General features: G+C 41.5%; 1 protein-coding gene across 36 annotated transcripts in view; it reads right to left on the minus strand.

The window, feature by feature from the left end:
- Sec31a (SEC31 homolog A, COPII coat complex component) overlaps nucleotides 1-26,914 on the minus strand; it is a 55,076-nt gene that overhangs the window by 12,765 nt on the left and 15,397 nt on the right. For 8 of the 36 annotated variants that reach the window (XM_021646085.2, XM_021646083.2, XM_021646082.2 and 5 more), the window contains 18 exons: nucleotides 26,317-26,457; nucleotides 24,681-24,823; nucleotides 23,239-23,338; nucleotides 20,616-20,777; nucleotides 20,256-20,408; nucleotides 19,812-20,045; nucleotides 18,631-18,705; nucleotides 17,098-17,136; nucleotides 16,562-16,639; nucleotides 14,005-14,080; nucleotides 13,335-13,513; nucleotides 11,492-11,618; nucleotides 10,282-10,427; nucleotides 8,690-8,863; nucleotides 7,027-7,200; nucleotides 4,036-4,128; nucleotides 3,257-3,380; nucleotides 1,353-1,691 (listed from right to left, as the gene is read on the minus strand). In XM_021646085.2, the coding sequence (XP_021501760.2) occupies nucleotides 1,353-1,691; nucleotides 3,257-3,380; nucleotides 4,036-4,128; nucleotides 7,027-7,200; nucleotides 8,690-8,863; nucleotides 10,282-10,427; nucleotides 11,492-11,618; nucleotides 13,335-13,513; nucleotides 14,005-14,080; nucleotides 16,562-16,639; nucleotides 17,098-17,136; nucleotides 18,631-18,705; nucleotides 19,812-20,045; nucleotides 20,256-20,408; nucleotides 20,616-20,777; nucleotides 23,239-23,338; nucleotides 24,681-24,823; nucleotides 26,317-26,457 (2,557 nt within the window). The remainder of the gene's footprint in view (nucleotides 1-1,352; nucleotides 1,692-3,256; nucleotides 3,381-4,035; nucleotides 4,129-7,026; nucleotides 7,201-8,689; nucleotides 8,864-10,281; nucleotides 10,428-11,491; nucleotides 11,619-13,334; nucleotides 13,514-14,004; nucleotides 14,081-16,561; nucleotides 16,640-17,097; nucleotides 17,137-18,630; nucleotides 18,706-19,811; nucleotides 20,046-20,255; nucleotides 20,409-20,615; nucleotides 20,778-23,238; nucleotides 23,339-24,680; nucleotides 24,824-26,316; nucleotides 26,458-26,914) is intronic. The other 28 variants (XM_021646093.2, XM_021646091.2, XM_060381007.1 and 25 more) reach the window with 18 other exon arrangements.

Consider the following 26,914-nt stretch of genomic DNA (forward strand, 5'->3'; position numbering starts at 1 on the left):
TGCACATAAAATGAATAAACAAATACATCTTTAAAAAAAGTTTGTAAGCAATAGCTGTCAAGTAAACAAGGGCAGCTTTAAAGCTGTGCACTGCAGAGAAGTCTGATATAAGCTGTTCAGCTGCCATCCCGCACTTCAAGACAGAAGAGTGCGAGTTGTCCGCTTGTGCAGTGTGTTCATGCTGTATGTGCTGCCTGCCCGCTCGTTACTCGGCAGCCCTTTCATTTGGAAGATCACCTGTAGTGCTTGTGTTCACTTAACAATGCCCTAAAGTATGGATGCTGGCAAGTTATTTGAGGTTACTGTTTTACATTTCAGTTAACGTTAATCTCTTACTATTCTAATCACACTTTGATCACATATGGGGCTGGTGGTGGTGGTATCAAACATCCACTGAGCTTCCAAAGACAAAGACAACTGAAGTGCCCAAAATCCTTGTAGTGTGCAATTTTAGCTATTTGAATATTAACATTATATATTAGACAAGGGGAAAAGTGTGTTTATACTCCTGAGATCAATTGCTCACAAGACTTTAGAAACAGTAATATTTTAAAATATTTTTACATCTACATTTACTGTATTATTTGAGAAGAACGCTTCTACCACAGACTTACAATGAACTTTTCTCAATTAGAGCTACTGCTCAGCACTAATCCAGAAAACTACAGAGCAGACACTCCTGAGCAGCTTCAGCATGGGGCCAGACAAGCCTCACCTCATCCTTTCATCCCACTCGGCTCAACACCTGCTCTCTGAAAATGCTGACATGTACAGAGGCCTTACTTTGGGTTTCCGTTATTTTCTTTCTTACACTCATTTATTTGTGCATGTGGTGGACAGAGGATAGCCTCTGGGAGTCACTTTTCTCCTTCTACCCCATGGGTCCTGCCAGCTTGTCAGGCTCACAGCAAGCGAACCAGCAAGTGAGCTAGCCCATGAGCCCACAAATAATGTTTAAAATCAAGAACATTTTAAGAACACGAGTACACTTCTACTCAAGGAAAGAAGTGGGATGGAGACAGAGCTTAGTGGGAGAGCATTTTGTTAGCACAAGTAAGGCCTACATTCAATTCCCAGAATGCACCACCCCCAAGGTTCTGTATATACACTATCAACTAACTCTGGTTTTGACTACTATTCATCTTACCAATGACCGTTATACCTTTAAAGTAGGTTTACCAGCAGGTTACACTATTAGTACTTTGAGGCTCTAGCCTAAGGGCTCGTCAGCAGTTCATGCTCACTATGGGAGGCTCAGTTACTCAGTCCATAAACCCTTGGAAGTAGTGTCCCCCACCCACCCCTCCGCTCACGAAACAGGAGGCCCAAGCAAATCCCCTCCAAGCGCAGACCTGTTCTTTGGGATGCAGGCAGCTCACTGGCAGCAGGCGGTGTACCTGTTGTTCCAGGAGGCAGTGCATAAGCTGAAGATGATGGGGGAGCTCCTGGTCCGCCATGCTGGAAGGATGCTCCAGAGGAAGGGGGAGGAGGGAAAGCAGCAGCAGAGCTGGAGGTGGGGGAGGGGGCTTGCTGCGCTGAGTACAGCTGAGGCTGCCCGGAATAGGAAGCCGCAGGAGACATGTAGGGGGTGTTAGGGTAAGCGTTAGAAGCAGGAGGAGCAACAGGCTGCTGAGGTCGGTACACTGCTGACCCCCCTGTTCCGAAGGAATACTGCTGGGCTGGCTGGTAAGCTACATCAAGGGGAAGAAACAGAAAGTTTAATTAGTTACACATTTATTCAGACAGAAGTAGGGAAAAAAGGAAATCTCATCTTAGAAAGATGATTTTAATCATTATCTTAAAACAGTAAAAAAGCTAACACTAAAGACTAGGGACACAGCTCAGTGATAGAGCACTTGCCTAGCATGGGAACAGCCCTGGGTTCCATCTCCAGCACCTCAAAGCAAACAGAAAAACAGGAAGAAAAAAAATACCTTCCCTAGGATGGTACTGCTGATAAACATTTTGGACCATGAGATCCAAGAGCTGTTGGCCCTTTTCTGCGACTTCCTGTTCCTGGGAAGACTGCAGAGACAGCTACAAACCACAAGGTGGAGCCATGCAAGGCTTGTGTACCCAGAGCGTGTACTTTTCTTAAAACCCTAGAATTTGTTGGTAGCTCAAGACATCAGCCTTCAACCTGCTCCCGTCCGGAGAGCCTAGTACCCCGCATTGTGCACTGCAGGGCGGGAGGGGCCTGCAGTGTGCACTCGGTGCATCTTTGACCTGAAAACAGCACTAAGCGCTGGATGAAACATAGATTCGTGCAAAGAACGCCAGCAGCCCAGAAAGCCGCCATCAGGACGAGTTCATAGGGGCATCTTGTTTTATTTTAAATAGTTGTTTAATCTTACAGTTGCCCCTCAGATCTTTACTTAAGCCCTTTGTTAACTTTTCTTAATTTTTAGTAGTTCTTTAATCTTAGAAATTTTAGGTTCTTTGTTCTTAGTTGAAAAACAGCAGTTTTTGGATTTTGTTGTTACTGTTTTTATTTTTGAGATAAGGTCTCTGGACATAGCCTTGGCTGTCCTGGAACTATGTAGACCAGGCTGGCCTCGATCTCACAGAGATCTGCCTGCCTCTGCCACCCAGTCCTGGGATTAAAATCATGTGACACCATGCCTGGTTGTAGTTTTTATTTTGTTGAAGTCCACAGAATATACAAACCCGAGGGTGTACACTCATATGAACTATGGACTCTGGCATGATAGGATAGCATCATTTGTTCACGGCTGCAAGACATACACCACTGTTGAGCAGGACACGGAGTGAGTGTGGAGGAGCACATGTGAGTACTCTGTACTTTCTGCTTAGTTTTGCTGTAAACCTAAATTTATTTTTACAAAATAAAGCCAGCAATAATAAATAAAATGGAAAAACATCAACAACAAATGTCCCATGAACCAACTTCCCCAAACTGAGGTTTGTGTCATGTTGTATGAAGAAAAAGGATCTATATTGGCTAATTTCTAGTTCTCTTTGTCTATACCAAACTACAAGACACAGTATTCTTTTTAGCAGGTCTGACACACGACCAGGAATGAAGGGAACAGGGTCACACAGCACCTACTTCCTAGCACACAGGCTCCAGATCTTCTTTCTGTGTCTGTCTGTCTGTCTCTCTCTTGTGTGTGTCTATCCCCCACTTCCCACAACTCTCTCCTGGAGCTGGAGACTGAGCAGTCTAAGCAAGCACTCTAGCACTGAGCTACACCCAGGGCTCTGTAGTGTGGAGACTCCAGGCTCCATTACTCACGCTGTGGCAGTGGATAAGGTGGCAGCTGGCTGTGCGTATGGCCTGGAGATGTAGGCAACGGGGCAGTTGTGCTTGGATTAACATTGCCATGCATTATGAAACCTGGGGGTGGAGGATTTTCTCCCTAGGAAATGAGAACAGGGTAAAACAGAAGATTTTATTTCAGACCAAGAAAGTCACCAAATAGCCTTGTAATCTCTGAAATAGAATTTGTGTTTATTTTTTAAAAAGCAATTTTATGAGAAATGCATTTTGCCTATATTATCTTCCTCAGAACATCCCATTTTCTAGGCGACACATTCTGAGTGACTGAAAGGTCTTAAAACAGGGTTGATAACATGGTGGTAAGGCACCAGAGGTTTTCATCTCTACCAACTTCCATTTACTGCTTCAGACTCTGGAGATAAATATCATAAGAGGATTTTGGTTTTTCTTCAATTTCTGCAATGCTTACAAAAAAAGAGAAACATCTTCAGAAAAATTCAATTTAAACCATTATTTCGACCTTGGTTGAGATTTTTCTAGCTCAAGTAAATTTAGAACTGCAGAAGAAGAGAAAGGGTAAGAAAATAAACTAATTGTCCTAAAAATTGCCACTTGTATCCCATAGGCAATAAAATGCAACGAGCAGGCAGACGGACACAGAGTAGGGACTGGAGAGGAATGAGGAGGAAAGACAGAGAGTATATAATCATATATATAATTAGTTATAGTTATATATATTGTTATATAGATTGAGTGAGCAGATCATGCTCAAGGAGGAATAATGAAGGCTATACCTGTGTGTCAGAGGGAGAGGCTGCAGGTGGATGGCTGGGAAGGGCAGTAGGAGTTTTGTTACTCCAGGTAGTAACAGTAGGGGCAATTCTAACCTGAATCGAACAAAGAAATATACCAATCACAGAAAATAAAAAGTAAAAACGTTAAAAGAAGAAACAAACAACTCAAAAGGTCTTAATAGCAAGATGCAAAGCAAAAGCAAAAGCAGTAGGATTACATGTAGTAAAGCGATGGCTTCCAGGGCCACCTGGTTCCAAAGGAAAACCACAACAAAGCAGCAGGAGGAGGCAGGAAAGACGTGTGTGAATCCTCAATCAAAGCACAAGAATGAGCTCATTCAAGGGTAGGAGGAGCTGGAGAGACAGCTCAGTAGTTAAGAGCAGGGGCTGTTCTTCCAGAGGACCAGGTTTAATTCCCAACACCCACAGAGCAGATCACAACTGGATCTGGCACACATGCAGGCATAACACATAAAAAAAATAAATAATAATAAAAAGAATAAGCGGAGAAGAAAGGTCCTTTAGGTAGAGAGAGAAGATACTGTGGGATAATGAGTGAGATTCCATGCTAATGATCTGTAACATGCTCTATCAGGTCATTTCACAAGAAATTGTTTACTTCCCTCTGAAGACTCAAACTCATACAATCGAAGTTCAGTCAGGCTGAATGCTGAACACTACTCAGCTAGCCCTGGCCTTTACTAAAAGGATTGGCGAGGTCCACACAGCTCACTGGTGATGGAGTTCAGACTGAACTGGCCTCCCAATTTCCGGGCCGTCTTTCCACTACTATACCATGCTGCTCACTCTTAAGACAGTCTAAGTTTTCCTAAAAACTTTCTAAGTCATCAAAATCCTTTTTGGTATGCAAATCTTTACAGAAACTACAGTACACACATACACATATAAATAAAGCAGAGCAAAGGTGTGCTGGTTAAATGAGACTGTAACTTCTACTGATCCAGCTTCCTTCCTTTCCCTTCCCTTTCCTCACTTGCAAACACTACTTGAAAACACTACACCACTGTCTTCACCCATTCAGCAAGAAATCCCTGTTTCATTTGACTGAATTTACTTGTTTTTCCTAAAATACAAGCTTGGTAAAAGCGAAACCATTATTCTGTGACTTTGTTGGGGTGTTGTTGGAACTGGATCTTGACTGTAGCTCTGGCTGGACTGAGGCTGGCTAGCTTCCAACTCACCTGCATGCCAACAAGTTCAACAGTTTAATGCATGCTTGCTTTTTCTTTTCTTTCTTTTTCTTTTCTTTTCTTTTTTTTTTAAATTTTATTTTGAGGCAGGGTTTCTCTGTGTAGCCTTGGCTGTCCTGAACTCAACTTGTAGACCAGGCTGGCCTCAAACTCACAGAGATCCGCCTGCCTCTGCCTCCTGTATGCTGGGATTACTGCTGTGACCCACGGAGCCCAGCTGCACAAAAAGAGTAACCAAATGTTCTTTTTCCCTGTGTTGAGCAAGCCCTGCTTTACTTAGTACCCTTAAGAAGCAGCTTAGTGTAAGACCAGGTGACAGAAAACCCTAACCCTAGGTTAGCCTCCAAGCTGCCATGTGATGCTGAGAAATGACATTTCTGTGCTGTGAACTCTGCTATGGTCACTTGACACCCCACCTCTCTGCTGTCCTGGCCAACATTTCATCCCCATTTATATCACAGGCTTTCAAAGCACAATGTCCAAGAGGGTAGAGAAATTGTGTACTTTGTTTACCAGGGTAATCCTTACAACAAGAGTAATGGCAGACACACAAAAGAGTTGCAATAAGTACTTGCAAAGTGAAAAACAAACAAACCAGAAAAGGTGTTCTACATAGTAAAGTTATATTTAAGTACAATCCGAGCAAGCTGTGCTCTGAATAAGGACTGATCTGAGTACAAGAAAAAGAGCATGAACTGATCTAGGTCTCTCGTGATTTTAGATTTATTTTTCTATAATGAAAAAAAAAATCCTGTTGACTTTATCACCAATTTGTTCCATCTGAAATGTCAACTTCGCTATCAATCAAGACTACTTATAATTTATTTTAAAAAAGCATCTTCTAGTTGGATGCTGTGGCACATGACTGCAATCCCAACACTTGGGGAGGCAGAGGAAGAGGCAGGCAGACCTCTGTGAGTTTGAGGCCAGCCTGGTCTACAACGTGCAGGCAGGACAGCCAAGACTACACAGAGAAACCGTCTTGAAAAAAAAAAAAACAAAAACAAAAACAAAAAATGTATCTTCCATATAAGGCTGTGAACATAGGGCAGGGTGTGGTGGCATACACTTTGAACCTTAGCACTCTGGAGGCAGAGGGAAGCAGATCGCTGTGAGTTCAAGGCCATCCTGATATACATACTAAGTTCCAGGCTGGCCAGGGCTACACAGTGAGATGCTGTTGAGGAAAGAAAAAAAAAAGAGATTATCTGTTGATCTGTAAAAACAGTTTCCATACGAAACTGTAAAACACAACATGGCCACATTTTATGCCATAAACACAAGGTTAAATCAAACTGGTGATCCATCTAGAGTCGCCACAGCCTCTAGTCAAGTCTCTTTGAAATGTAAGTGGGCTCACCAAATGTCTGCCGTCCAGACACTGCTGACTGTGTGGATCAAGAGGACACAGCGTACTTACACTGCAGCTGGAAAAAAGAATGCTCAAAAACTTAACCAAATCCTGCAAAGGGTTCTTCATTCTCACTACTTTACCTACATACTTTGCTGAACCAGTCCAGTAGAAATTTAGAGAGCAGATGAATGTGTACAAGGGAAGTATGACTGAGGCAGAAGAACCAATCTTGCTAGCGAGATGTAAATCTACTTTAAACCAAACATCCAACAACCACATCAAAGAGGTGATTTTGAGAAGCAGGTCATAACCACCACTCTCAAGCGCACAGAAAATTTAACTATGACATAATATGCTCTGTATAAAACCATCTGTCTGGAGAGACGCACATACATGTTCCCATATCATCTGGACCATATCACTCACATGGGGATAATATTGTTGAGTTTGAACTCTGGGCATCTGCGGGTGGCCAGCAATTGGTCCAGGCCTGCCTTTGGTCAGTGGCTGCCTCTCATATGGGCTTTTAGATGATTCCTGTCCTGGCACAGGCTTGCCTTGTGCTCTACAGAGTCTGTCACGCAGCTGCACAATATTTGGCTGTAGGAAGTAGAAGAAAACAAAATAGTGTTAATTCACCAGGCTATATGAGAGCATGCTGATTACGATGCAAGTAATCTGACCAATCAAGAGACCTCCCCAAAATGCTCATGTTGAGCATTCTACAAAAGATGCTGCTACTCATTAGTCAACATCCTGGTTTCAAATCCTGAGACTAGCAGCAAAAGACGGTGATGCATAGTGCAGCTTGAACAGTGCTCTCAAATCACAGGATGACTTTAAAAAACAACTGAAAGAAGGTTCTCTAAAGAGAATCCACTGCTGCAGCTAGTGATAAAAAAAAAAAAAAGATCCAACAGACATTCTTAAAATAATTAAAAGAGAAAGACATTAAATTCAAATCTGGACCTCATACGGACTCACAACTGCATAGATTTAGAAATATATATATTGACTATATATATGCATTTTAGACATTGAAAAAATTTAAAAAGCAGTGGGCTACAAGGTTCCAGTGACAGCTGAAAAAGTTTAAAGAGCTCACTTAAAGTCTTTGTATGTGTGTGCAAGCATGTGTGTTTGTTTCTGCATGTCAATTTATGGATGCCTGTGGAACCAATTGTCAGTGCTGGGCATCCAGCTCAGTCACTCCCCACATTTGTTTTTTCTTGAGACAGGACTCTCCCTGACCCAAGAGTTCTCTGATTAGACACACTGGCTGACAGCAGCCTCAGATGGCCAGCCTCCTGCCTCAGCCGGCAAAGTCACAGCACCTGTGATTTTCAGTGAGTACTGAGGAGCCACACTGCATCTCATGTCTGCACAGCAAGCTTTACCAACTGAAGCACCTCCTGAGAATATTTAGTAAAGACACTTTACATAAGGGGGAGAGACTCTACAATGATACCACAGAATCTGAAGAATCCACTGACACAAACAGGAGAAAGTGAGAACAACATTACGCTTTTTTTTCCCCACAATAAAGTTCATTAAAGTCCAAAAAGCAGTATGAAGAAAAATATATAGAAAATATATGTGGACCAGGCAGTGGTGGCACACGCCTTTAATCCCAGCACTCAGGAGGCAGAGGCTGGCAGATTTCTGAGTTCGAGACTAGCCTATTTTACAGAGTGAGTTCTAGGTCAGCCAGGGCTGTAACACAGAGAAATCCTGTCTCAAAAAAACAAAACAAAACAAAAAAATGTGGTGTGTGCATGTGTGTGTGTGATTAGCCAGCATCATGGCCCAATAAACAGGTAAGGGCACTTGCCAACAAACCTGACGATTTGACTTTGACCCCTGGGTCCCACATGGTTGAAGAGAACCAACCTCTGACCTCCATGCTGGGTCACAGAACAAGCATTCTGCCCACATTAACTCATTGGTTAAAGTGTGTAGTTATCTAGGTGATCCTAGCACTTGGAAGGGGGAAGCAGGAGAATAAGGAATTCTAGTCCAGCCTCCACTACACAGTTTTGAGATCTTGCCTCAAAACAAAACTACAAAGGTGAGAGGTTGGCCTAATCACCTGACTGCTGTTGTCAGGCAGAAATGCCAAGGCTGCGGCGATGCTACCCTGGGCTGCCAACAAACTGGCGTACTGACTCATCTTCTCAGCCAACAGGGTCCCCACAGTATTCGTGTCCATGGCTTGGGAGAGCTGCACAGCTTTTCGGAGGATGACGACTTTCTCAATCAGATCCTAAATGAGAAAAGTGAGAAGGAAACACTCAGAGACGCCAACACGTGCATGAAAGGCGCAGGAGACAGACAGTCACTAAGATTTCCAGAGTCCATCAGAAGTACAGCACCCATTCCCACCCCTGCTGGAAAGCACGACAGATTAGCACCCGTGGATGGTGGCCAGTGAGGAGTAGGAAGCCTGCCCCTCATAGACCGCATGCAGTCACTTATCTTCTAAGCATCCTCAATCTGCCGGACATTTGTCCACGGGTCTCAGACAGGCAATGTCCAAACTGAAAATAATGGGCAGGTACAGCAGCAGAGACATCTAGCAGGCAAGGAAGGAGCTATGTGCGAGCACAGTGCGCCATGTTTCCTGCAACAACACTGCTACTACAGTCTCATGACAGAGGCATATGACCTCCACAGGGGCTCACCACCTGCCTGTGTTCAATGTCCCCACAAAGGCTGGCACTGCTGAGGAGCGGCAGAACCCTAACGGGACTGTGCGCTTAGGTTGCTTTCTGCTGCTCTTCTGCTCCTGTCATAATATGCTGCCCTTACTAGAGGCCCAAAGCCCTGGGCCACAAACCTTTAACAGGACTCTCCAAACCATGAACCCAAATAAACCCTTTCTCTGAAACAGTTTGTCTGCCATCTCACTTCAGTAATGCAGACTAATCCACAGCCAAAGGCTGTAGCGCTATTCTCGGAGCGCAGGCCTCGTAACGGAAGCTCTGGTGGAAGGGGGTGTACGGGAGACCCTCCCTGGCTACCCTGCAGAAGGAAATCAACCCACAGGTAGGAAACGTATTATTTCTCAGAAGCACTCAGCTTGCCTTTTGTTTGTTTGTTTGTTTTTAAATCTGACTTTTTGTCTCGAAAGAATGCTCTTTAAAACCATGACACTGTGTAAATTTTTTTCTAGGGAGAAAAATAAAACCTGCACTGACACTGGCCACTAGGTAACTTTAAGCTATACTTGAGGCCTAGACAGTCTGCGCAGTTTGACTTTCTCTCTAGTTTGTGTATGGTACTAACCTGAGTTCCACTTCTCGTATTTCATGTTCCCTGATCATACATGTTCTCTTCGCTATTGGAATGCCTCCTTTTTCCAGCCCACACTGCTGCTCTCTGCCAGAGGTAGCAGGAGCTTGAAGGAAAACAACTAAGCCATGGATGCCTTTGAATGCTCCTGCCACCTACTGGTTCAGTAGACTGCCAATGCCACCTGACCTGACAGCTTCAGCCACACCTTAACTAGCCTGTCACCTCACGCCGGGATTCTTCAAAGATGACAATGAACACGATCCAGCCAGAGAACCCATAAGAGAGATAAAAGCAATAAGCTTCTAGAACAAAAGCATTTCTAACTTAATCCTGAGTGAGGTGAGTGCTTACTAACATGTAAGCACCTTTTGTTTCAAAGATACTAACCTGGAGAGACAAGGGATTGTTACCATCTTGAGCTTTTGTCCAACAAGCAACTAATTTCTCTACATTCCCTGCACAAATATAGCAGAGGCAAGCCTGAGTCTGCAGGAGGCTATCTCCTTCACTTTCAAGCCTGGCTCCCAAAAGATCTGTGAATCAAGAGAAAAATAAGGTAGCATGAGACCCACCTTCACCTTCGTATGAGGCTGTGAGCAGCGCAACAGTATTTTCAGAAGCATGGAAGAAATTTTACAACCAGTAAATTTTAGAACCAGAGAGAAACATAGTCACTCTAAATGCCAGGTAAATACTTACTTGTTAAGGGAATGGAGCTAACAGCATACCATATGCTATATAAGATTCTGTCTCTAACTACAGAACTGCTCTCCATCAAGTATATTGGAAAAGAACAATACATGGGAAAATTTGAACATAAAACTGCAAATGCACATAGAGAATGAACTGTCAGTGATGGTTCAATGCTCTACAAATGCTCTATAAATACAAAATTCCAGAAAAATATAGTAAATACACACACCAGCAAGAAAGCTTCTGTTTCCTAAGTCACCAAGTTAGCCCTAGCCTGCAATGATAAATCTGACCTATTACAATTAGTAACTGATCCAAACTAACATTTACTGAGAACGGCTTATGTGCCAATTAATGATGGGTATAGTGAGGCTTAGAAAATGATCTTTTTGGGCTGAAGAGATGGCTCAGAGGTTAAGAGCACTGGCTACTCTTATAGAGATCCTGAGTTCATTTCCCAGAAACTACTTGGTGGCTCATAACCACCTATAATGAGACCTGGTGCCCTTTTCTGAAGGTGTACATACAGACAGAACATTATATACATGATTAAAAAAAAAGAAAACTATATTTTCTAGGTCACACAGCTAGTACGTAGCAGAGGTAAACTTCATATTCTGGTGTGTCTGAAACCACTATCACTGAACAGATTATTTTTAAATCATATATTTTATACTTGCTCTCCCTGTTTCCCTCCTTCCATCTGTCTCTCTTCCTACTGAGAATCAAATTCACAGCTGTGAATGTGCTAAACAAGTGAGCAGCCAGCACTGAGCACAGGCCATCTTTGAATTTTACGTTTCTTATTTGTGATTAGACATACAACAATTTCTAGTAAAAATCCGTACTCTTGCAGCACCCTTGGCTGTCTATGGAACAGTTCCACGTGAAGCTCGCTTCTTACCACACAGGGCTGAGAATTCATCTGGTTTAGCGTAAGTCAGCACTGCAGCTAAAGCCTCTCTCCAATTCTTGAGATCACAGGATTCAACAATCTCCTTCCAGTTCTTCATCACCACTGCAGTGATGAGCTTGGAAAAAGAAACAGCAGAGAATGAGTCTACGCATGAGGGTGAGCTGCCTGATCTCAGCACTTCCGCAGTGCTGTGGTCCGAGCGGGGCATCACTGCCTTTGTGCCCCACACCTAGCAGGCTTACCTTTCAAAATGACTGCTTATGGTTTTCATTCCAAATCAAACAAAAGCAAAGAGAAAAACATTCTCTGAAGCAAGTAACAGATACTACTTTTCCTTCAAAAAGAAAATTTATAAAATTGTATTTTATAAAGGGCTTCAGAAAAAAAGCTACTGTCAAAACACTGTAATAGAAAGATGTCCTGGGGTCTAATGGATCAGGAAAAGCTGTCTGAGCTTCACAAAGAAAGTCAGAAAGTAGGCTCGGGGCCAGAGAGGTAGCAAACACGTTAAGAGTGTTTGCTGCTAAGCCTGAGGATCAAGGCTGATGACCCAAGTTCAATCTCCAGGACCTGCTTGGTAGAAGAGAACCAGCTCATACAAGTTGTCCTCTGAACTTCACAATTATTCATGGAATATTCAGAAATGTAAACAACAACAGAAACACTTAATTTTTTTTTTTTTTTTTTTTAATAAAAAGCATTCAAGGCTTAGGAAAAGCAGCATGGAACGTGGAACTGAAAGGCAACCAGCATGAAGGAGAGAGGGCACAAAGCACAGCTTGAAAACTGGGAACAACTACCACTTCGATTCAGTACTTAGGAGGCAGAGGCGGGTGGATTTCTAGTTCAAGGCCACCCTGGTCTGCAAAGTGAGTTCCAGGACAGCGAGGACGACACAGAGAAACCCTGTTTTGAGAAAAATTTCCAAAACTTCTTTTTTGAGACAGGAAAAATAACATCAATCTTAAAAATGTTCAGACCTTCTATGTCAGAAATTCTAGAAACTAAATAATCTGTATAAATCTTTCGGCATAACAAAGGTTTTAATCACTATGTAAAACAATGTGGTTTCTCTATATGAGAAAAACATTAAAATGAACCTACATAACTCCACATAGAAACATAATCCATCCTAACCACAAAATATTGTAGAATAATTAAAAATTGTTCTAACGGTCCTTAATAATGCAGGAGAAGCATCTACAAAGATGACCAATGGCTCTATGTGTGATCTTGATCCTGTTAGAAAAAGTCTACAGACACACAAAGGCATGCAAAGACGTGCACTCATTTCTGACAAGGTTAAGATAACTATAATTTCATCTTAAAATTTTCTATACTAAACCTCTGGAAATATTTTTAACTTTTTGGGAGCAAATCAAAGCACTAGAATTGTATCACATCAAAGTACAACCAACCACTTCTGTGTCAAATAATTTAATTCTTTCGTGTATCTCAATTATCCATAATAATAATAGGATACTACCTTCACAATCAGAATAATAAATAGCCTACAATTTTAACACTCAGGAGGCCAAAGCAGAAGTACTGAAGGTTCAGGAAAAGGCATGGGCTATGTAGCAAGACCCCATCTGGAAAATAAATATAATTTTGGGGAAGGTGGGGATTTGAGACAGGATTTCTCTGTAGAGTATTGGCTGTCTTGGAACTCAGGCTGGTCTTGAACTCAGAGTATATCCACTTGCCTCTGCCTTCCTAGTGCTGGGATTAAAGGTGTGGGCCACCATACCCAGATAATATAAAATTTTGTAGAGAATGCATGTATTTTTGTGTGTTTATATGCTACTGTTTCTCTTGAAAATTAACATACCCTGGTAAGTTTGCTTTTGGATTTTGCAAAGTATTTCTTTTGTGTCTGAGCCAAGAGTTCTTGTCCACCTGCTATGGCTAATATAATAGCATCAGCCATTCGGTTATCATGTAAACAAAGGTCAACTGCACTCTCAAAATTGCCCGTCAGCAAAGCCCGAGTAATTAAACCGTCAATGTCTGCAACAAGAAAACACAACATCCATGTGAAAGAGCTTGTTTCAAAAACAATTACATTAACATTATGCACACCAGTTTTCATACAGACAAATGGAAAACACAATGCCAATTCATCACCAGCAGATTAAACGTCTAAAATTAACTTAGCGTTTATGGAAGTCATGGAAATGGAGTACATATAGTAATACTCCCTGTATTAGGAAAGGTCACTTAGGCACAACGGCCCTTTCTTAACCCCGCCCACGCATGACAACACAGGTCTACTCATGCCTATTGATTCATAACTGAAATCCTAGGGCTCGGAGACCAGGACAGGAGGATTATGAGCTCAAGGTCCTCATCCATACAGAGATGTGCAGATGTGTTTCAAAACAGAAATACTAGTGTACTGCACACACACTCTCTCTCTCCCGCCTTCTTTCTCTCTCTAAGCTGGAAGACAGACTATCTGCTATGACTAAGAGATCTCAGTCAAAGCCAAGGGCACTTACCCCCACTGACGGAGATGTTAAATGTCCCTCTAGCTGAGGGCAGAAAATCAGATTCCTGTTTCTCCTCTTTAATACGCTAAAGAGATGAAAGGCAGCAATTTAGTCAAAATAAAACTGAAATAATTTATTGCTAACAAATCATGTAAATCATGTATGATTATTCATCTACCGAGAAGATGATGCATCAAGTTGTTCCAAATCCAAGTTCAGATTAGAACCTGGGACTTCCTGAGACATTAATTCCCATGAGACACGGGTAAACCCAGTCACCCAAAATGCCACATGACAGCACAGTCGATATAGGGGCATGAAAAGCTGCTGGCAACCTAAGGAGTGTTGCCTATATCCCCCAACTCTGAGCTGCAAAGGCTCAGGGTGCAAAGTAATTGCAGTGTCGATAGCTTCTGCTATGAAGTCTTCCTGTCAAAGTTAAATCATGAAAACAAGTCACTTGGTGTCCTCAGTACAAAAGCAGCAGGGCCTGGGCGGATGACTCAGGTACAGAGCAGGAGCCCAGCAAGTGGGTGTGGTCTCTAGTGAGACACGCAGCAGCAGCAGCAGCATAAACACTGGTTTTAAATATACAAAATTAAATTGTACATTTCATTTTCCTTTAAATTAGTTATATATGGAACAGCACATAGTCTGAGTGCGTGTTTGTACATAATCCTATTATAAAGGTTACAAATTAAGTGTTTCAATTCAAAATCTGAATACAAAATGATCCGAAATTCAAAACTTAGATTTTCAGATTAGGAAAATTGTAAAGGCCATGCAGCCATTCCCAAGCCTTTTCTTTTAAATGAAAACAAAGCTATCCTTAAAAGAAATCAAACACCCACACCTGCACCTGTGGCACTACACACCTTCGTGTGACGGCCTTGAGCTATAGATGTAAGGAGTCATTTCAGTGCAGAGTCCAGCATGGGCTCGTGTAAAGAGCTTACCTCATTAACTGACCTTGCAGAAGGAGGCTAGCCTCCTTCCTCCTCCCTTTGGTATCTAAGGTTTAGAAAAGCGCTGGCAGTTTACACTGATCACACCGAGAGACCGATCAGCTATCCACCCTCACTCGCTCATCACCAAGTGCACAGAGCAGCACTTTTACAGCTGAAGACACATCCACAGGAAAGCTACACGCGACCTGGAGATGCATGAGGCCCTGGCTCAACCCTGAGGACTGTACAATCAGCTCCATCTTCCTCTTTTCTTCCTTTTCTTCTCGTTCTTTTTTTTAAATTTGTTTTTTGAGACAGGGTTTCTCTGTGTATGCTTGGCTGTCCTGGACTTACTTTGTAGACAAGGCTGGCCTCAAACTGCCTCTGCCTCCTCAAGTGCTAGAAGTAAGGAGTGTGCCACTAGGCTTGGCTGTCTTTCTCTTTTCTAACTCAGACATACTTTCTACACACAACTACTAAATCTTTACTTATGAACTCCTGAGATATTAGCAGGGACACAAATGCATCATTTCTTATGTACTATAAGCCTCAAGCGTAAAGGGTAATATATCTGAAAAACAAATAGTGTCATCAAAATAAAAGGGAAGATTTTTTTTTTCCCTTTTGCCTAAGTTATGTCAGGCCTTCAAAGCATGCGATGATGACTGTTTGGCTGAGTAATTTTATCATGTGTTACTTATGAGTGCATGACCAAATATGTCTTTAAATTGACAATGCATAGTTAATCCACTTGCAAACAAATGAACAGACTTGTAGGTATCTATAATTTTCTAAGTATCTCTAAAATTAGTTCAAAGTTTTGGGAAGATTTTACACTGTCTCCTATTTTCTGAAGTTTTAGGAAATGGATTTTGATAGAAAGTATATTTGATAATCACTTTGTAGCAGCCCAATATATTCATGAGTTATGTTTTAAGCATTTCTTAATGAAGATATTCCCCTATCATAAAAGGCAATGGAAACATCAAATATTAGATAAGCACTTGATTTCCAAAATGAAATAAAATTAAAGAGCAAGAAAAGTAAATTGTAGAATTAGTTGTTAGTTGAGGGGAGAAAGAGAATCAAAAGAAAAATTAATGATACAACTTTGTATTCAAGGTCTCTTTTCAATTAGTTACAGAAATTACCAAGCACAGCTAAGGACACATTTACGGTAAAGCATCACAGCCAGTTTAGCTTTATAAAATACTCTTTACTTGCATTCCAAGTTAGGGACCAATTTAGAAGCCTCTATCACTGACAGCGGGCTACATAAATTAATGTGCCAAGAAAAAAAGCATTAACTTGACAAGAAAGACAATTGCGTTTCTGAATACAATATCTCTTCGGTTTAGCATATTGGCAGCCATCTCATCTCAGCCAGTTAAGGAAATCTGACATCTACTGCTAATTTTAAGCCATTCAATCAGAAGCTGGGCCAAGGAAGTAGAGCGCAGAGATACTTGTTAGGTGAGGCGAGTCTTTCCCTAAACATACCTGAGAAAACAGCACATTCAAACACAGTTGGCAACAAGTAGTCAAGCAAATGTCTGCATGTTCAAGTGAGATACACAGTCATCACACAGTTGTCCAGTAGAATATAAAAGAATAAGTACCTCTCCCAAGAGCTGCTCTTCAGCAGCAGGGCTCTCCTCCCCATCACTCTGTGCTACTTGGTCAGGGTCTTTAAGAGCCTTTGGTACATAAAACAATCACAGAGGAAGTTGAAGAATGTAGCATTAAAGGTTATTAGTAATAAGAGAGACAAAAGACCCAACCAACCACATCCAGAGCTTGATCATAAAACGCCACCAGGCACATTTATTCCAGAAACAACATTAAAAGGAAAGCAAGAACAATCACTGCCAACACCTTCCCTTTCTGTTACCATAGGTCATGTGACATATAAGAGCTTTGCCTTACGTATCTGAGCAGGCACTGATTCAGCTTTTCCTTTTATAAAGTTCAATATACCAAAAGAATAATATGCTTTGCCAGCTAAACTTAAGATGAAAATTATGAACTGACTAAAATACTTAGAATTGGTATTTTTAAACCAGGAAGCACAAAACAGATCAGCTTCTCAAATTACACTTCCTTGTCATGACCTAAGCAAACTCTTAGAAGACAGCTATTTTTAAGGCCTTCTTACCACATCGGATCCGTCCACTCTGTTCAAGGCCAAAGCAATCTGAAATGAAAATAACAACTCACCTACTAAATGAAATTCTAGTTCAGGGCGAACAGCAAGGTTTAGTGTTCCCCCATTCTCAGCACAACTCCACAAGTTCTTATCGGGGAGAGTATGTTTAGGGAAAGCGAAGATCTGTGCAGAAGGATTCTTACTGGTTCTAGTTTCATTTACATTGAATTCTACTGTGCAGGTGTTCTTCAGCTCTACTGTCTAATCACAAAATCAACCTTGAAAGAAACATGCTCTCTTGTACTTTGTTGTTTTAAATAACTAGAAATAATGTTTTTGTTTTGTAGTTGTTTGTTTTTTAACTGGGGCTCACTCTGTAGCCCTGGCTGGCCTGGAACTCACAGGGATCCACTGCTTCTGCCTCCTGAGTGCTGGGACTAAAGCCATGCCTGGTTACAAACACTTTCTAAAAAGTATTTTGATAATGAATCTATTTTTTAATTTTTGCTTTCAGGCAGACAGGTAAAACTTTCATCTCCTGAAAACTTAGAAAAATCAGAGAATCAAGGATCTACGGCCATAATGAAGTTAAATAAACACTTTAAAGGAGTAAGAAAAGGCAGTAACAGTGTGGCTGTAAGGAGATCCCAAACCTGCGTGCCCTCAGAGAAGCACACACCTAGAGAGCACCAGACACAGCCCACACATTAGGCAGCTGTGTAATTCTACAGAAAACCTTTGTTACTGCCAATAGTAATGAATGCCAAGAACTAACAATGTTTTTAAGGTTTCTGTGGTTTGTTTTTACTGCTGCTCATGCTAATGTCAGCACTAAAACAATTAAAACTCTTTCTGAGAAGACTACGAAACTGTAACACATTTTTGTCTCTAAAAAAGGAAATTCTTTCAAAACTACAAAAGGACCTACTGTGACTCTGTTTACTTGGGACTGGGATAATTCAATCCTGGTCCAGCTATAGGTTAGTTGGTCAATAATGTGCCATTTAAGAATTTCATGCTAGCTGAGCAGTGGTGGCACATACTTTAGTCCCAGCACTCAGGAGGCAGAGGCAGGAGAACCTCTGTGGGTTCCAGGCCTACAGAGAGAGAGCTCCAGGACAGCAGGACTACACAGAGAAACCCTGTCTTGAAAAACCATTAAACCCAAACCATGCTAAAGGCTTTTCTGTAGCTAGCATGGGACCTGCAGCCGCTCAGACAGAGCCTACTTCCACGTGAGCTGCGCACAGTTGGAAAGACACCACTGTGGCCTCCACTGTAATGCACCCCAGGATACCCTCAGTGAGTGTAGCATCTGTCAAGGACAAATTACTCCTGACTATCCAGGCTGAATTAAAAGATGGTTTCTGGCAGCCTCTAAATCCAGCCAGAAAGTAGAATTTTGCCATTTGAAAACTTTGGTAATAAATACAAATTCTTATTAAATGTTTATTGACTGATTTGAGAAAATCTGTATAGAACTTTATCAAAAAACAAAAACACCTGTCTTGAGACAGTTACCTGACTTTCTCAGAGACTTACCTTCTTCCCCAAATCTTCTTTTCTGTATCCAAGAAGCTCAAGGTATTTCCCACGAGAATCTTCCTCAAAGTTTACCTTTTAAAAGAGACATTATCATCAAACAAAGACCTACATTTAAATCCTAGTTTGTCTAAGAACTGACCAAATTCCAAATGAAATTAATAAAGAATCTAAAGTCTACAAAATCCTGAAAATTCACTGTTTAAGAAGAATTTAACTCTGGAAACTGTGCTTTTTAAAATCATGTAAGAATGTGTACACCTTAGTGCTGGTCTGTGCATGTTGAGTACCGTGCTGGCGGAGGTCAGAGAAGGCATCCAGTTCCTTATAGCTAAAGGTACAGTTGCGTTGAGTCCAACATGGGTGCCGGGGCCCCGACTCAACTCATCTGAGAGAACAATATGTACTCTTAAGCACTGAGCCATCTCTCTTGTACAATGCTAGACTGGGGTGGTTTATGTGAGACAGGGTCTCACTCTACAGCTTTGGTTGACCTGGCACTTGCTATATAGACCAGGCTGACCTTGAAACTCTACAATTATAGAATTTAACCTTATTGTCTTGGAAAATTCAGTATCAAGAAACATCCATGAAAGCAAAATGGCCAATAAGGAAACTTTTACTCCCCTATGAAAAGACAACTTGCTGAAAGGTTGTTTTTTTCTTTGACTCTTCTGTAACAGCAGGAAAAGAAATGCCTCTAACCTGCCCCTCTCCTTATGCCCTCTCCACATGTTCATTAACCACATTTGCTATTGATACTAAGCATTTTATGCTTTCATTATAGCATCTCTCATGTTCTAATTTTAAGTCTGCTGAATGATATCTCTTTCCCTTAAATATATCTCTGCACTATTTAGCTCATAATGACATAAGAGAGTAGACTGTGTTCTCTTTATAAGCTTGTTTCTGGCTACACAGGCCAGCCTGGCCTTGAGCTTGAGATCATTATAGGCGGTGTTACTGTGCCCACCTTGGGTCTCTTGAATTTCATCATGCATTCCTGAAGATAAACAGATTTTGGTTATAATAGGAATAATTAAATTTACTGAATATGAAATAAAGTCAACTTTAAGGCTAGAGAGAGGGCTAAGCAGATGAATGTGTTCACTGTAAAATGAACAAGCAAGTGTACAACAAACACACACACACAAGCAAATTCAAAATAAACCCAACTTTACCTTCAAGAAGGACCACACATTTTTCTCAAACTCAGTCTGAGAAGCATCCACCTTCTTTTGGCAGTAGCTGATGAAGGCCTGGGACTGCACCACTTGCTGCAGCTGCTCTGAGCGGCTGAGAAAGTCTTTCTCCGTTACCACCTGACTGATGAACACATGCTGCCGCCGCTGCTGCTCCACCCCCTGCTGAGGCTGCACGCTGACATTCTCAAAAGTTACCAGTTTCCCTCCGAACTGTGGAGAACGCACGAACTCGTTAGCCACCAAGCTGTGCCCCCACCGAATGTACTGTACCTCACTGACACGCCCTCCCAAACCCCAATCGACCCCAATCCACCCTTCAGCTGTCCCTCCGCGGTTTTCAGGAGTCCCTGGGTGAGAAGCACTTTGTGCTGCCCACAATGTCTCGGTTAGTGCTGCCTCAGAGAAGCAAGGTCCACCTACTGAGAAGGAGGCGCCCACAGGCCTCCGGATCCACTTGGGTGGCTTCTTCAGGGGCAGCACGAGGCTGTGCTGGCCAGTCTGCTGCGGGATTTGTAATGGAGGCAGGGGCTGTCCTGTGCCAAACGGATCAAGATTCCCAAAAGATGATGACAGCTATTAAAAAAAAAAATTGTTTTTAAAAAGGACAAATCAGTGATCTATATAAACCATGTTGCAATTTTTCAACATGAACAAAATGTTTAGTAACTAATATCCGGGAAAGTGATATCGCTGGTTGGTAAAATCACTTTAAAAATAATTACTCATATGTGGTTATTTTTCTCACTTGTAATCATCAAAAGCTTTAATACCACCTATTACCTTGTCAACTTGTTTCTGCCTTAAACCATCTATGCTCCCTCCCATGATAGAATAAACACTGATCCGTCCATCAAAGGAGGCGGCTGACAGGACGGCAGGATTCCGAGGACACCACTGGATATCAAAGCACCACTGTGTGTTGGTGGGAAGTTCATATAACACCTACCGCAACATAAATAAAATGAGTACACGTTAGAAAAAGGTGTAGCAGGGTCACAACCAGAGTAAGTAAAGCTGGTGATAAGAGCAGTTGAACATTTTAAGAATCTTTAGCCAAGAAAACCAACAGTAAGTTCTTCTGACACTTCAGTGGCCCTGGCATGGTCCTCTAATACAGGAATGCTAGTCAATATTTCTTTTCCTAAATGGCAGTAGCAGACCAGCTGGAAAGACAGCATTCTATCAAATTCGAGTCCTACTCTTTTCAACTATTTTTACCTAGCAAGATCCAAATAACTATGTTTAGGTCATCTGAAGACCAAATTGCAAACCATCCCCTTAGAAAGAACTGGCAAATCCAGCTTTTAGCCAAAGGAGAAAGTGTGTACATGCCATTCCTACTGCTGAAGAATCCTAACGAAATTTTCTAAGGAAGGAAAGAGACGTGGGAAAATTTAAAATATGCTTTTGCAGGGCTGGGGAGATGGTGCTATCTGTAAAATACTTGCCATGCAAGCATGAGGCTACAGTTCAAGCCCCAACATCCATACAAAAAGGCAGGTCTGCTACTAGCCTGTAATCCCATGGCTGGGGAGGCAGGGACTGGAAGATTCTTGGGGTTAGCTGGACAGTACTGAGGGACACCAATGAGGGACCCCATCTCAAAAAATAGGTACAGATGCAACTGACAAAGACACACTATCAATTTCTGGCAGCCCAGGTGCTTATACACATAAATTCACATGCACTTGTACATACATGAATGTATACACAGGGGAAATTAAAAATAAAATTATCAGAATTGTTGCCAGTCCAGAGTGTGGTGGCACCTGGGATTCCCAGGAGTGTACATGTTAGGCCCTAAGGACAGCCAAATGACATTAACTTTGGCGCTGTGTGGCATTAAAAATGCTTTACTTAAAAAACAAACCAACAAAACCCAACTCCAGAAGTAAGTGCCCCGCCTACTTGTGTCTTTGACGCTGACATGTAACTTGACAAAACCTCACTGAACTAGAAAGTCTAAGCCTGTAGTTGTAGCATATACTGGATAAGTCAATTCCTTTAAACACAGCCACACACAAAAGTTTATTTTTATTTATTCTTCTTCTTCTTTTTTTTTTTTTTTTTTTTTTTGGTATTTTGAGACAGGGTTTTCTGTGCAGCCCTGGCTATCCTGGACTTCCATTGTAGACCAGGCTGGCCTTAAACTGACAGAGATCCCCCTGCCTCTGCCTCTGCCTCTCTGAGTATTGGATGTGTGCCATTGTGCCTAGCCAAAAATTTATTTTACAACTAAGAAAATGATAAAAGAACAGTGCATTTCAAGAAAATCTGCCTAACATGAACAGGTACAGGGAAAAGCACAAGTTGTTTGTTTGTTTTCCTGGCTATAGATGACACAGGCAGAATTTACTGTTGGCTTAATGTTATTCTCAATTCCCTAACCTTAACGTTTACATATTCCTATAGAAAGCATAATCTAAAACTTCAAACCAGAAATCAAGAAATGAAAGAATTTGTTTTTATTAAAATGGATGGAAATCTACTGACAAGCTGGAAATATAGCTTCGTAGAGCACCTGAGACCCCGAGTTCAATTCTCAACAAACTCTATGAAAACATTTTTGGTTATTCACTTGTTCCTGTGTGTCTGTGTGCATGGTATGGACAAGTGTGGGGACAAGTGTCGTGGGGCATGTGCCCCAGCACACACAGGGACGGCAACCCTCAGGAGTCAGTTCTCTCCGCCCACCTCGTTGAGGCACATTCTAGCTTGTTATTTCTGCTGAGCTGCACACCCAAGTTGGTCCAGGTGATTCTCCTCCAACCTTGCTGGAGGAGTGCTGAGGTTATACATGTAGCCACTGCGTGTATAATCAAACTCAGGTTTCCAGGCCTAACAGCTGAGCCACCTGGCCAGCCAGAAGACACTTCTTGATGGTGCTGGGAAGGAAGCCTAGAACTTGGCTTCTGCTAAGCATGTACCAGCCATTTGCATTTTTATTAGTTTCCCATCAGAATCACTTCAAAAGCATCTGCAACAATCTATTTTAATAGAGAAAAGGCAAAGGTATACAGCTATCGCAAGGGTCTGGAGAGATGGCACAGTGGTTAAGAGCACTAGTTGCTCTTCCAGAAGACCCAAGTTCGAATCCAGCACCCACATGGCAGCTCCATTTCTAGGAGATCCAACACCCTCATACAGACATACAATACAGACAGGCAAAACACCAATGCACAAAAATAAAAATAAAGAAATAAAAGGCTGTAGAACTAGAATCGATGTTCCAATTGAGAAAAATTAATGTTAATTTTAAAGGGTAATGTTCCTGATGAACTAACATCTCACAACCTCCTCCAATGGTCTCAATTATAATCAAGTGCTTAAAATCTATATGGGAATTCTTATTTAGGTAGAATATTACAAGGGCTGAAAAGTTGAGAAACATTCCTCTTCCTACCTCTCCTGTGTTAGGGTTAGAGCAGAGAATCTTAGCATCTTTTCCACAGCTTAGTAACAATTCAGGATCTGCCATGCTCCAAGCAATTGCCAAAATTCCCCTATAAAAAAAAAACACAGGCAGGAGAAAGAAACAAATAAGAAAAAAGTACAGCGACATAAAGGTATGAAAGGACCCCAATGTAACTCTGTTTACTAGTCCAAACTGTTAACTTACAAAAACGAAGAAAGGAAGGAAAGAAGGAAGGAAGGAAGGAAGGCATTATACTACATATAGGCTTATATGTTTAAATGTTTGGTCTCCAACTGTTGGAACTGTTTGGGAATCATTAGGGGTGTGGCCTTGTTGGAGAAGGTGTATCACTGGGGGTGGGCTGTGAGTCTCTCCGCCTCCTGCTCTCGGCTCTGGCACCTCGACCCCTGCTCTCTTTCAGAAACTGCCTTGGTTGTGGTATTTCTTCATAGCAACAAAAAGCAACTAAAACAGGTGGGAATGTTGTCTGTTTTACTGAACAAATTAATAAACTCAATCTTAAATATGATAAGAAAAACATTAAGACTCCTCAGAATCATATTTTCTGCTGTAAATTAGACTAAAGCATAACATCTGGCAAGGAATACATTCTGACCAGATCCTTCTCCTTAATGAGCATCTCACAGACAGATCACAAACTTCAACACTTCCTCCTTCACAAAGTCCTACAAAGCGCGGGGAGAAGGGCTTTAAACTTCAGTCTGTCTGTCACCAAATAGGAAGAACAGAAACTTCCAAAGTACTTAGGAACTAGTATAATACTGAAAGGAATTTCCTTATTTAAACACAATAACTAATTTATAGAAATTTTTTACTACCTAAGTATCAATGGCAGGAAGTTTGCCAAATTAATGAAATGTAAAAACACTGAGAAAATTCCCATTTTTTTTTTCAAAATATCTACTCAACATATAAATGGAAAACAAAAGCAGAAGATGGCCTAATTGTTCAAAAATGTTTGCTTTCAAAGTAAAGTGAAAACAGAATCAAGCCAGGTTCTGAGCTATTCCTATGTAGCATCTCATTTTCTTAGGTCTGATGACTAATATGGACCTAACCGTATAATCAATGTCAAAAGCTGTCTGAAGTGTTGTGATACACTCAAATGTTTACTAGTTACTCTGGACGACTTGGAGTCATGTATGCAGTATGTAGCTGGGGATGGCTGTGAATGCCTTGACCCTTGCCTCTACTTGCCAAGGGCTGAGATTACAAGCACACTTCTCTGTGGCCTGCCTAATTATTTTAAGTAAGTGGTAGAAAATCTTTAACAAACCATACACATTAGCCTGATATGATCTATCTACCACTTTGGAGAGAAAAATCATAACTACTGCTTAAGATAAAAATAAGTGTGTTTTAAGAACAAAACATGAAGAAAAAAGTTCCTTGCGACAGCTGGATGGTACCTGGCGTGATTTTCCAGAACACGGAGAGGAGAGGAGGCAAACCGGAGATCCCACATCTGGATCACTGGTAATCGGTCGTCCTCGGAGGCAAGGACCATCTGAGTAGCGACATCGGGGTGCCATGCCAGTCCAGAGCAGTGCATCTGCAGAGAGGAAGGCTCAGACCTCAGCAACCACGTTACTTTATGGAAAGCAGAAGTAAGACCTGAGGACGATATTGTTAATGAAACCAACAGGAAAAAGTATCAGCTCAGACTTGTTCCAAGCCTTTTAAGTCAGTTGTTCTCAACCTTCCTTTAATACATTCAAGTTGTGCTGACCCTGACCATAAAATTATTCTTGTTGCTACTTTTATAACCGTGAATTTGCTACTGTTATGAATAATATAAGTATCTGTGCTTTCCAATGGCTCCAAGAGACCCCTATGAAAAGATTGGTCAACGAACCCCAAAGGACCTGTACCCCCCAAGTTGCGAACCTCAGTTTTCGGGGTTACTAAATAGTCTTAAAAAAAAGTCTTAACACTATAACATCTGTAGGTTTTCTATTCATCTACTTGATACACAAAGCAATTCAGAGTCAAAATAATTCCATTATCTAAGACAATTTCACTGTCAATACTGTAACTAAAAAAATATTTTATACAAACTGAAAATATGACATTTTCAAAAGTGAAAATAAAAGCTCAGGATTAAAAATAAAAAAGCCATCAATCTTTTCTCAAAATTGATCAATCTAAATAGAAAAATGTCTTAAGCAACAACTCCCACCAAAGGTTTCAATAACATTACTGGGGCTTACCAATAATGAAGTTTCAATTCTAATAAATATCCCACATGATGACTAAAATTATTTCTGTATTCTTCATTCCACTGAAACTTGTGTTTTAAAACTTCTGGTCCACTTAAACAACTATAATAATCTGGAAGAAGGTTCCTTTCAACAGTCCTGTGGTAATTTTCTAAATGATACACACATTCTGATTTAGGAACTCTTATTTTAGAAAACCTTTAACCAGGGCATGCAACATGGCTTAGCATTAAAGGCACTTGCTGCTGAAGTTGAGTTTAATCACATGGTAGAAGCTGAGAACCAACTTTTGCAAACTGTCCTTGGACCACCTGAGAAGTACACAATGGAGCGTGCACACTCAGACAAAGACATCTCCCCTCCCAACACACACACACACACACACACACACACACACACACACACAATAAATGTAAGAAGTATTTTTTAGGTTTTAACAACAACAGCAAGCCAGCAAGATGGCTTACTGGGCAAAGGTCACTAAGTTCTCAACAGAGAGTTTAATCTCTGGGACCCCTATGGTAAAAAGAGGACAACAGGTTCCCAAAAGTTATCCTCTGAACTCAAATGTGCTTCACAGCACACATGAACCTACCCACACATACACACACATGCACATAAAATAATAAAGTGCTTAAATGCCCAAAAACATATCCAACATGGTTTACTGGGTATTTAATGATTTTCACTAAAGGAAGTGGCATTCATCCCACTATTGATGGGTGAAGAGACAGGATTTTAATTTCCTAAAAATTTGATTTCTTGAAACACAGTGTACTTATAGTAGACAGAGTACCTGCTTATCACAAAGCAATCTCACACTTACCCTGTTACTGTGATCACTGACTTTGATGATTGGCTCATTTTTTCTGAGATCCCACACAGTTGCCCGACCACTGGGACTGGCGGATGCTAAAATATGCTGAACTTGTCTGTTCCATGCAATGCAGCTGATATCTTCTGGTGGCTATTAAGGAACAAACCATTAAAAATCCTTTCCCTCCTGTGCTGGTTAGTTTTTGTCAATTAGCAGACTGGAGTCTCTGGGAGGAGCTGCCTCCATCAGTCGGCTCTGAGGGCATGTCTGTGCAGCACTTTCTTATTGCTGACTGATGCGAGGATGCCAGCCCTTCCATCAGTCGGCTCTGAGGGCATGTCTGTACAGCACTTCCTTATTGCTGACTGGTATGGGGATACCAGTCCCCTGGTGGGGGACTGTCTCTGGGCAGGTGGGTATAGGCTATATAACGGAAGTAATGAGCAGGCCAGGGAAGCCAGCCAGTTGACTTCCCCAGATGCTGCTGCGACCGGAGCATGTAAGCCAAACAAGCCCTTTCTTCCCAGTTGTTTTTGGGTAGTGTTTAATCCCAGCAACAGGAAGTAACTAGGACATTACTATATTAAAATTTAATTATAAAGTTGGG

This window comes from Meriones unguiculatus, chromosome 3, assembly GCF_030254825.1.
Source record: "Meriones unguiculatus strain TT.TT164.6M chromosome 3, Bangor_MerUng_6.1, whole genome shotgun sequence".
Lineage (NCBI taxonomy): Eukaryota > Metazoa > Chordata > Mammalia > Rodentia > Muridae > Meriones > Meriones unguiculatus.